An 11,771-nucleotide genomic window follows, 5' to 3' on the forward strand; every position below is an offset into this window, starting at 1 on the left:
CACGTTTTCGAAACGCTTCGTACCCTCCCCCAGGGGTGTAGGTTACAGGCACTTTGTGTAAAAAGTCGTCCCCACCCACATTTGAAAACAAACCGACGCCCCCCCCTCCCCTTCCCTCTTTCACCATGACAGCGTTGGGGTTGGGACACTGGAGCCGTGATCTCACCGCTGTGCTGAACGTCATGTTGTGAAACAGCAGAGACACAGAAGTCATTCTGTGCGTCGGGGATGTGTGAGCGATAGGCGTGCTCACAGAACTGCCTGCTACATCTGGACAGGCTCATTGGGCTACCTTCTCTCTCCCGTATTAGGAAAACTAGTCTGGTGTCACACGCAAACGTCGTTTCCAAATACGGTCAGGGAGAGGAAAGGGAGAGCCTTTAGACGGGCTCCCGTGCCAAATATTTTGCATTCCATTCCTGCACCTCTGTGCATCTGAGAACGTACGCGTTCCGCGGTCATCGCGATAACGACGAGATCTCAGTGGGTTGTACTTACTGCAGAGGAAGCAGGACTTGTGGAAGCTCTTGCCCTCACACTGCATCTCCTCGGCGAAGTAGACCGTCTTCTGACAGCAGCCGCACTTGTTGCCTCCACCGAACGGCATCCTGTAGCCTGGGACAGACAGTTGACTAGGTGATCTGTCTGTGTATGCACGTGTGTGTGTGTATGCACGTGTGTGTGTGTGTGCACGTGTGTGTGTGTGTGCATGTGTTAGTGAGTGTATGCATGTGTGTGAGTCTGTTTGTGTACACATGGCCCTGCAAAAGGATCTGCCAAAAAACACATTCAGTTAACCTCTGACCTTAACACAACCTGTGGTCTGTTCGTTAAAACACCTCCTGTCTGGCTGTAACAGGACTGGATAGGAACCACAGTCTGGGTGTAAAAGGACTGGATAGGAACCACAGTCTGGGTGTAACAGGACTGGGGGTCTACCAAGCGCTCTACCAAGTCACCACGTCACAGCTGTTTTACACAGCCAAACAGTGACACTAATCTGCCTGTTCACAGGGTAAACAGGAAATACTCTACATTTTATCTTGTTGTGACACACCATGCCCTCCCTGGCCCTGGGCTATTAGGGTTAGTTGTGTTCTTCTCTTTCTATTGCTCTGTCCTTGGATGTGAGAAAAGGGCTGAACGGTACCAATAACAGCTATTATTATTACTGCACAGGAAAGACCAGTCAAGGTATTCAGGAAACAAGCTCCACACTCCTATCCTCCCAGGCCGAACAAGGTCGGCCAGCCTAGATAGTCTTCCCTTCATTTCCTGACCACTCCAAATGAGTCATCTGCGTACAGTGGTTAAACTTTGCATCGATGAGAAGTGTAGAGTTCAGTATGTGTGTCTTTTGTTCGGTCGGTTGTAGGAAGCTGTTAGGAGTTAGTTTGCATGTCCAGCACAGCAGTGATCAAACACTTAGCGATGAGCCTGAAAACGCCCACGTCCAGCCCCGAACCATGTTCCCTCAAGACAGACTACAGCACAAGCACCCTGTGAGAGGTCGAAGGGAGGGGACTCGAAAATACACTTCAGATGACATTCAAAAGACGTTTCACAGAATTCTGCCAAATTTTTTTGATACATTTTTGTTAACTGGACATGAGATTCTCATATTAAGTTAGCTTCCATCTTGACACTGCTTGGTAGAAACTCAGAAGTCTGGAAAAACACATTCAGGAATAATATCACAGCTATCAAACTATTTTACCAGTGAAGGAGGAACTTTATTGTTATTATCATTAAATGTGCAGGTTCCCCTATCCATCTTCTACATTCTAGAACACTAGTCAGAGTGTGACAGCTCTCATTCCAATGTCTCATTCTAGAATGTCACGTTCTACAATGCCAGATTCTACATGCTGTTGACCCTGTGTTGCAGTGAGGTAGCTGAGGAAGTTTTTTTTTACCTGGAGAGAGGAGGCTGGAGAGAAGGCTGGTCCTGGGCAGGGCGGAAGGCTGGTCCTGGGCAGGGCGGAAGGCTGGTCCTGGGCAGGGCGGAAGGCTGGTCCTGGGCAGGGCGGAATGCTGGTCCTGGGGAGACGAGGACACAAGCTGCTTCAGAAATGTGAAGGCAGAGAAGAGAAGTGGAGGGAGGGAGGCTGAAAGAGAAGCAGCATTGGAACTGTGGGAGGAGTTTGATAGCATGGAAAAGCAGAGAGAGAGAGAGAAGAAGGGAGAGAGAGAGGGAGGAGAAGGTGGGAGAGGGAGAGAGAGAGGGAGGAGAGGGTGGGAGAGGGAGAGAGAGAGGGAGGAGAGGGTGGGAGAGGGAGAGAGAGAGGGAGGAGAGGGTGGGAGAGAGGGAGGAGAGGGTGGGAGAGGGAGAGAGAGGGAGAGAGAGAGGGAGGAGAGGGTGGGAGAGGGAGAGAGAGAGGGAGGAGAGGGTGGGAGAGGGAGAGAGAGAGGGAGGAGAGGGTGGGAGAGGGAGAGAGAGAGGGAGGAGAGGGTGGGAGAGGGAGAGAGAGAGGGAGGAGAGGGTGGGAGAGGGAGAGAGAGGAGAGAGGGTGAGGGAGAGGGAGAGAGCGATGGGTAAAGAGGGACTGAGTGAGATGAAGACAGACAGAAGCAGAGACAGCTGGTGGTGGAACAGTGATTCACCACCTCAGAGACAACAGTGAGTCTCTAATGATGGGTGGTATGAAGCTGGACAGTGTCTCTGCAGCCAAGAAGACACACTACCTTACAAGGTGATGGTGAGGGAGAGCATCAGGAAGTGTGCGTGTGTGCGAGACTCCTCCCTCTCCCTGCCTCATTAGAGAGTAATAACAGCAGCACCAGAGCTGGAACAGACACATGAAGCATCTGGTTGAGGACAAACTTTCAAACCGCAGAAACGCTACTGATAAGCTACTGTGGATATTTTACACACTGCTCATAAAAAAAAAAAAATGATATTCATTCTTTTGATTATTCATGATGTGATCTCCATACCAGACTAGACTCTTCCTGTCGAAGGGGATCAGGAGAGGTGAAACAGGGAGAGCAGGCAGGGAAGTGAAGCTAAGAGTGTGAGTCAGACCTTCACTGTCTGAATACAATATACTGCCTCCACATCACAGACTACAATCCCTGTCTCTTGTCCGCCCAGCCCCCCAGCCGCCCAGCCCCCCAGCCCCCCAGCCCCCAGCCCCCCAGCCGCCCAGCCGCCCAGCCCCCCAGCCCCCCAGCCCCCCAGCCGCCCAGCCCCCCAGCCCCCCAGCCGCCCAGCCCCCCAGCCCCCCAGCCGCCCAGCCCCCCAGCCCCCCAGCCGCCCAGCCCCCCAGCCCCCCAGCCGCCCAGCCCCCCAGCCCCCCAGCCGCCCAGCCGCCCAGCCGCCCAGCCGCCCAGCCGCCCAGCCCCCCAGCCCCCCAGCCCCCCAGCCGCCCAGCCGCCCAGCCCCCCAGCCCCCCAGCCCCCCAGCCCCCCAGCCCAGGGTTCCCTCCAACACAGGACTGGGCCTCCCAACCCTCCCAGTTCCCCAGCTTCCCAGTTGCCCGCTTTCCAATCTCCCAGCCTCCCAATCTCCAAGCCACCCAGCCCCCCAGCCCCCCAGCCCCCCAGCCGCCCAGCCCCCCAGCCCCCCAGCCGCCCAGCCCCCCAGCCCCCCAGCCGCCCAGCCGCCCAGCCGCCCAGCCGCCCAGCCCCCCAGCCCCCCAGCCGCCCAGCCCCCCAGCCCCCCAGCCGCCCAGCCCCCCAGCCGCCCAGCCGCCCAGCCGCCCAGCCCCCCAGCCCCCCAGCCCCCCAGCCCCCCAGCCGCCCAGCCCCCCAGCCCCCCAGCCGCCCAGCCGCCCAGCCGCCCAGCCCCCCAGCCCCCAGCCCCCCAGCCCCCCAGCCCCACAGCCCCCCAACCCCCCAGCCCCCAGCCCCCCAGCCCCCCAGCCCCACAGCCCCCCAACCCCCCAACCCCCCAGCCCCCCAGCCTCCCAGTTCCCTAGCCTCAGACCCCCAGCCCCCCAGCCCCCCAGCCTCCCAGTTCCCCAGCCTCAGACCCCCAGCCTCCCAGTTCCCCAGCCTCCCAGTTCCCCAGGCTCCCAGCCCCCAGCCTCCCAGCCCCCAGCCTCCCAGCCCCCCAGCCTCCCAGACCCCAGCCTCCCAGACCCCAGCCTCCCAGTTCCCCAGCCTCAGACCCCCAGCCTCCCAGAACCCCAGCCTCTCATCCTTTCAGCCTCCAGGCATCTCATCATGAGTGGAAGAGACATGCTACACTGAGGAAGGCTATTTATAGGACACACTCTCCTCACCAACACTGGATCTCTGTTACTGTCCTGTGGACATCCGGGAGAGAGAGAGAGAGGGAGAGAGAGGGAGAGAGAGAGAAAGACTGAGAGGGAGAGAATCAATAGATTGAACATGAGCCAGGATATAGGAGGGGAGTAGATGGGATTTGGCCCAGTCCTGTTCAGACAAAGGAGATGTGATGATGATGATGATGATGATGAGGGCGACGTCTGTGCTGTGATCAGCCTCTCAGCTCCCTGAGTCTGGAGGAACGGGCCGGGGTGTCTGCTGGTGAGTCTGTCTCTGGCACGGCTGGTCTCAGCAGAGACACAGCTAACCTTGCTTTATGGGCCTGTTTAGGGAAGCTTTCTGACTGTTTTTGCAACAAAAATTGTGCATGTGTGTGTGTGTTGGTAGGTGTGTATGTGTATGTGAACGTTGTATTTGTGTGCGAGTGTTTTAACTGGGACATTTTTGTCCATCCCATTCTGTGATAACCCTGCTCTAATGTGGAACACATTGTTTCACTAACGATAACCCTGTAGACTCTGATAAAGCTAGCTGCTGCAGTTAGTCAGACGCTTCTAGGTTCACAGCATTTGGACACTGGACAGCATTTTGGTGATATTGTCAATGTGATTAGTTGATGATTGGATGTCATCAATCCTATTTCCACTGCCTGACAGTGACAGGATGTGTTTGGTAACATCTAATGACATGGTGAACGTGGATGTGTTAGGTGATATCTGGTGACATGGTGAACGTGGATGTGTTAGGTGATATCTGGTGACATGGTGAACGTGGATGTGTTAGGTGATATCTGGTGACATGGTGAACGTGGATGTGTTAGGTGATATCTGGTGACATGGTGAACGTGGATGTGTTAGGTGATATCTGGTGACATGGTGAACGTGGATGTGTTAGGTGATATCTGGTGACATGGTGAACGTGGATGTGTTGTTATCTTGGCTGATGGTTGTTGGTGGAAAGAAGACGGCATCGCATCAGCAGCTTCATGTCACGTCCATCACATCCTCAGCATTGTGTGAAACACCTTCCCACCACTAGGGGGCAAATGTAAACAATACTGCCAGTGTTCTGGCATCCATGGTGTCATCATTGTCCTGTCAAGAGGCCAGAAGCAGAGACTGACCTCAGGAGTTTGCAACAGCAGCTAAAAACACACTCTTAATATGTTTATGCTGCAGATGCGTTTAATGCAGGCATACAGACGAGGAATCAAATCCACAACCATGTGAGCTGTAGTCTCGTGCTCACCTACTGAGCTACACTAACTTACACATCCTCACTGAAATCTGACTCCAGTTTCATATCCTAATGAGAACTGTATTACCTTTCAATATACTTGGGATGAAAGGCAGCGTCCATTAAAAAAAATTTTTTTTTTATGTTTCCGACCAACAAAGGCTTATCAGATAAATGACAGGAAAAGGAAGTGAGGTCACAGTGTTGATTTGTAGAGTAGGGCGATCTGAAGGAGGTTCTCTCTGTCTGGAAGATCCAGCAGTCCGCCAGGCTGCTGTCTGCTGCCCAGCCTCGCTAACTGAGGACTGGCCTGGCTGGCGAGCTGACCCCCACCCCCTGCTCTGCTGGAGCCTGTTGGTGCAGTTTCTCTGAGTGACCAGGAGAGGGCGCCAGTGTTCTAAGGGGGAGAGGGGAGAGGGGAGAGGGGAGAGGGGGAGAGGGGAGAGAGAAAACCGTGACTCCCACAACAGAGCATTTTAAATTAGAGCAGAGCAGAGTACAATAGAGTACAGTAAAGTAGGGTCTTCATCAAGTTAAAGGAGAGGAGAGAGTGATAGGGGAGAGGAAAACAGAGTAGAGTAAGACAGGCAGACAGGCAGACAGACAGACAGGTAGACAGGTAGACGGGCAGAAAACTGAGGATGAGGAAGTCCAGCAGGAATTTCTGCTTCAGTTGCAGCCTCCAAATGCACAGTTTCCATGACCATCCTCTGAAGTGTGTGTGTGTGTGTGTTGGGGTGTGTGTGTGTGTGTGTGTTGGGGTGTGTGTGTGTGTGTTGGGGTGTGTGTGTGTGTTGGGGTGTGTGTGTGTGTGTGTGTTGGGGTGTGTGTGTGTGTGTGTTGGGGTGTGTGTGTGTGTGTTGGGGTGTGTGTGTGTGTGTGTGTTGGGGTGTGTGTGTGTGTGTTGGGGTGTGTGTGTGTGTGTGTTGGGGTGTGTGTGTGTGTGTTGGGGGGTGTGTGTGTGTTGGGGGGGGGGTTGTGTGGGAGTTGGTGTGTGTGAAAGGGAAAAGTATTGTGATCCCCCTCTTGACACACACACACTCACACACACTCATAATCCAATATCATGTAGCGCTGGTCCGCCCAGAAAACCTTGCCTGGGGAGTTCCACTAATGGGGATGATGTCATGAGCAGGACCCCCACACACAGCCGAGTACACTCAGAACTTCAGGAACGACGCAGAAGCACTAATATTCCACTGTTATTAAGAACAGAGAATAATCCGAAAATGTGATACGGTCATGAAAACAGCATACCGTTTGGATATTCTCAATTAGGCCATATTCCGAAGGCAGTATTTTCCGATTAAGACATGTAGGATATGCCGATATTATTGGGCTTTTGGAGAGCACATTAGGAATATGTGTCTCCATACAGTTAGTGACACAACCTCGCGGTCAACTGAGCGTTGAGCAGAAAAGTAACTACTAGACAGAGTTAATCGGAGTAAGGACGGGTTAGGGTGTACACGGGAACACTGGGGGAATACAAATGTTCACTAGCTATATACACAGATAAGTAGGAATATTGTCTTCTTAGGAAATATTTTCATGGGGGGGAGTGGGGGTTGTTACATTAGCGACTTCATCATCTATAGCGATGGTGAAATACTTAAAAAGATAGCTCCTTAAGATCTCCTGTCACGCTGCACTGCCAAGCACAGTCTGCTTATTCTAAGTAGTTCTTATCCTGTCTTGCTATTTAGTCTTGTAATAATAATAGTTTTGGCACACTTTCTAAGTAGCATAGTTTAAAAGTAGCTACAGCTGAGGGTACTGTGGGTGTGTTTTCTCTCCTTGACCACAAACCACAATTTGTGTTCAAGCACAAGAAGTCACCAGAAGAATGTGTCAAAGCCACGTTGCAGGGATGTATGAGTGTGTGTGTGTGTGTGTCTGCGTGTGTGTGTGTGTGATGTGTGTGTGTGTGATGTGTGTGTGTGATGTGTGTGTGTCTGCGTGTGTGTGTGTGTGTACGTGCGTGTGTGTGTGTGTGCGTGCGTGTGTGTCTGTGTGTGCGGGTGTGTGTGTGTTCTGGTGCAGGCTGTCTGGTCCACAGACGTGCTCCAGTGTCTCCAGCTGCAGGACAGCCAGGCAGGAGGAGGAGTCTGCTGCGCTCCAGGGATGAAAGTCAATCTGTGTTTGATCCCTTATGCATGGAGAGAGAGAGAGAGAGAGAGTGCAGAGGGGCGGGCGGGGTCAGAGTGGGTTCTGGCTATTTTCAGCTGGACCTGCTGAACCACTCAGTTCTTCTCTGTTCCTCTCAGTGATGCTAACATACTTCTCCACCCACAACCAGCCCTCTCATGATGGAGATGATGGGCCACCTCCCACACTGGGGGGGCTGAAGAATCACTGTTAGGGTTAGACACACACACACACACACACACACACACACACACACACACACACACACACACACAGAGGTGCACTCTCAGGTCTTTCTGTCTCTCTCTGCCTCTCTATGTCTCTCTCTCTCTCTCTCTCTCTCTCTCTCTCTCTCTCTCTCTCTCTCTCTCTCTCTCTCTCTCTCTCTCTCTCTCTCTCTCTCTCTCTCTCTCACACACACACACACAGGCACACATAGGCACACACACAGACAGGAAGCAGCCTGGTTTCCATGCAGAACTCTGTGAGCCTGTGTAGAGAAGTGTGTCAGTTGTGTAACAGTTTGACTGCAGGGCTGCCTGCCTCTCACTGTGAACACTGAAGTTAGGAAGCTGATCCTCATTCACAGTGACTGCACCACTCCTCACCCCTCCTCCCTCCTCCCTCCTCCCTCCTCCCTCCTCCTCTGTCCTCACCCCTCCTCCCTCCTCCCTCCTCCTACTCCCCCAAACCCCCACTCATCCTCCTCTAACATAAAATGCCCAAAATGATCACAATTATTATGAAAAACAGATTTTATGACCCATTTTTCAGATGAATCCATGTTCTTTGTGTGTGTTGGTTTACACTACAGAGGGCCGTCTCTAATGAGAGCACGCCTCTGTTCAAGTTGAGCCTGTTACATGAAGGTCACAGTGAACCAGGCCTCTAACTGCTGTTTCTCCAACCCTGGTCATAATCAGCTCTTTGAAGATGGCTGATCAGATGTTGGTGTGTGTTTTTGCCATTGTGAACGTGTGTGTGAGCGTGCGTGTGCGTTTGTGATCATGCGTGTGTGTGCGTGTGTGTGATATTTCCCATGTGGTCATTAGTGTGTGCCAGGTCTGGTGAGGCTAACTCAGGCTAATGAGGAAACTTCTGATGTTCTGACAGGCCAGCTCAGGCTCCAGAGCAGAGCTGAGGCTGACAGACCTGTTAATCTGTTCAGGACAGAGCAGAGCTGAGGCAGACAGACCTGTTAATCTGTTCAGGACAGAGCAGGCAGACAGACCTGTTAATCTGTTCAGGACAGAGCAGGCTGACAGACCTGTTAATCTGTTCAGGACAGAGCAGGCAGACAGACCTGTTAATCTGTTCAGGACAGAGCAGGCAGACAGACCTGTTAATCTGTTCAGGACAGAGCAGGCAGACAGACCTGTTAATCTGTTCAGGACAGAGCTGAGGCTGACAGACCTGTTAATCTGTTCAGGACAGAGCAGGCAGACAGACCTGTTAATCTGTTCAGGACAGAGCAGGCTGACAGACCTGTTAATCTGTTCAGGACAGAGCAGGCAGACAGACCTGTTAATCTGTTCAGGACAGAGCAGGCAGACAGACCTGTTAATCTGTTCAGGACAGAGCAGGCAGACAGACCTGTTAATTTGCTCAGGACAGAGCAGGCAGACAGACCTGTTAATCTGTTCAGGACAGAGCAGGCAGACAGACCTGTTAATCTGTTCAGGACAGAGCTGAGGCAGACAGACCTGTTAATCTGTTCAGGACAGAGCAGGCAGACAGACCTGTTAATCTGTTCAGGACAGAGCAGGCTGACAGACCTGTTAATCTGTTCAGGACAGAGCAGGCAGACAGACCTGTTAATCTGTTCAGGACAGAGCAGGCAGACAGACCTGTTAATCTGTTCAGGACAGAGCAGGCAGACAGACCTGTTAATCTGTTCAGGACAGAGCTGAGGCTGACAGACCTGTTAATCTGTTCAGGACAGAGCAGGCAGACAGACCTGTTAATCTGTTCAGGACAGAGCAGGCAGACATACCTGTTAATCTGTTCAGGACAGAGCAGGCAGACAGACCTGTTAATCTGTTCAGGACAGAGCAGGCAGACAGACCTGTTAATCTGTTCAGGACAGAGCAGGCAGACAGACCTGTTAATTTGCTCAGGACAGAGCAGGCAGACAGACCTGTTAATCTGTTCAGGACAGAGCAGGCAGACAGACCTGTTAATCTGTTCAGGACAGAGCAGGCAGACAGACCTGTTAATCTGTTCAGGACAGAGCAGGCAGACAGACCTGTTAATCTGTTCATGACAGAGCAGGCAGACAGACCTGTTAATCTGTTCAGGACAGAGCAGGCAGGCAGACCTGTTAATCTGTTCAGGACAGAGCAGGCAGGCAGACCTGTTAATCTGTTCAGGACAGAGCAGGCAGGCAGACCTGTTAATCTGTTCAGGACAGAGCAGGCAGGCAGACAGACCTGTTAATCTGTTCATGACAGAGCTGAGGCTGACAGACCTGTTAATCTGTTCAGGACAGAGCAGGCAGACAGACCTGTTAATCTGTTCAGGACAGAGCAGGCAGACAGACCTGTTAATCTGTTCAGGACAGAGCAGGCAGACAGACCTCTTAATCTGTTCAGGACAGAGCAGGCAGACAGACCTGTTAATCTGTTCAGGACAGAGCAGGCAGACAGACCTGTTAATCTGTTCATGACAGAGCAGGCAGACAGACCTGTTAATCTGTTCAGGACAGAGCAGGCAGGCAGACCTGTTAATCTGTTCAGGACAGAGCAGGCAGGCAGACCTGTTAATCTGTTCAGGACAGAGCAGGCAGGCAGACAGACCTGTTAATCTGTTCAGGACAGAGCAGGCAGGCAGACAGACCTGTTAATCTGTTCAGGACAGAGCAGGCAGGCAGACCTGCTAGTCTGTTCAGGACACATCCCTCTTCTCTGCCGCTGGTCTGGTCTGGTTTCCAGATAAATCTGGAGCTTGTTATGTAATCACTTATAAGTAGTTTGATTACTCCATGAAGATGTGGTTAGAATTGGTTGCCAAGGAGATGACCAGTGAGAGGCAGGGATGCTGTTGGGATGCTTTCATGAGTCCGTTGCTACTGGCAACGCATCGCGAGTGAGCGTTCATGAAGACTCACACAGACTCAGACATTCCTTCATAAGAGTGTCCTGCAGCAAAGTGCTGTAATTGTGTTAGAGTGCATGACAGATTGAGTGGTTGCCCTGACTAGCTGAAATAACCCAGGGAAAATCGAATTAGGAGTGATGTGTTCTGGGAAACGGAGGCGCAGAATCTCAGCCCCGCCCCCCTGACAACCCCCCCCAGGCTCCTCCCAGCCCCTGTTCCCCTAATTATATGTCCACATGACCAACAGGAAGCTATCCCAGGGAGCCAGCTGTGAGGGCCGTGTGTGTGTGTCTGTGTGTGTGTGTGTGTGGGGGGGGGGGATCACACAGTAATGTAATCTGAATCACACAGAATACCTGAATAACAATAAAGTTTCACCGTCTTCATCCAGGACCACAGGACAGAGTGAGGAGTTTGCTCACAAAACAGATTTAAGGCTGATTAAAGGTATTTCATACAACCATGTGGTCCAGAAATTGTTTACGACATGTCATCTCAAGAGATTAACAGCAATTTTTTTTGTTTGATTAAAAATGTCTGCAAGCTAGCATTGTTCAGGAACATAAAACCCTGTTATTCACACATGGATTAGAAACAAACACTGACAAACGGCTGTTTTGGATAAGAGGAGATGCAGAACCCTCCCACAATCTGTTTCCATCGGACAATGCTGCAGCGGAACCGCAGATCACAGTCACCCCTTTAGCTGTCTGCTGTCCCATCAGAACACACACACAAGGGTGATCCCAGACACCTGGAAAGCACCGGAACACGATACCGTTGTCGTCTTCGGCCTTCTCTGCCCACTCATTTACCAATCATCTTTCATGACGAGAGAGAGAGAGAGAGAGAGAGAGAGAGGTGTTGCTGGAGGCTGGAACAGATCAGGCTCCGCTGGTGAACTAACAGCAGCCTGGTTCCTTTCAGACTGTGTCTTCTCACAGGGGCCCTGAGCCTTATGTAAGACGAACCATGCCTGTCTGTCTGTCGCCTTGCTCTGTGTGTGTGTGTGTGTCTGTGTGTGTTTATTTTTGTGCAGACGTGAGTGTGTTATGCGA

General features: G+C 52.1%; 1 protein-coding gene across 1 annotated transcript in view; it reads right to left on the reverse strand.

Moving 5' to 3' along the window:
* Positions 1 to 2,098, reverse strand: part of LOC146272258 (cysteine and glycine-rich protein 1-like) — a 5,380-nt gene extending 3,282 nt beyond the window's left edge. Inside the window, exons 1-2 of the mRNA XM_084705149.1 lie at positions 1,917 to 2,098; positions 499 to 615 (exon numbers count right to left, since the gene is read on the reverse strand). Coding sequence (XP_084561275.1) covers positions 499 to 607 — 109 coding nt within the window. The 5' untranslated portion in view covers positions 608 to 615; positions 1,917 to 2,098. The remainder of the gene's footprint in view (positions 1 to 498; positions 616 to 1,916) is intronic.
* Between the last annotated feature and the right edge of the window lie 9,673 nt (positions 2,099 to 11,771).

The sequence above is a fragment of the Hypomesus nipponensis genome, chromosome 9 (assembly GCF_054491055.1).
Source record: "Hypomesus nipponensis isolate SF chromosome 9, ASM5449105v1, whole genome shotgun sequence".
Lineage (NCBI taxonomy): Eukaryota > Metazoa > Chordata > Actinopteri > Osmeriformes > Osmeridae > Hypomesus > Hypomesus nipponensis.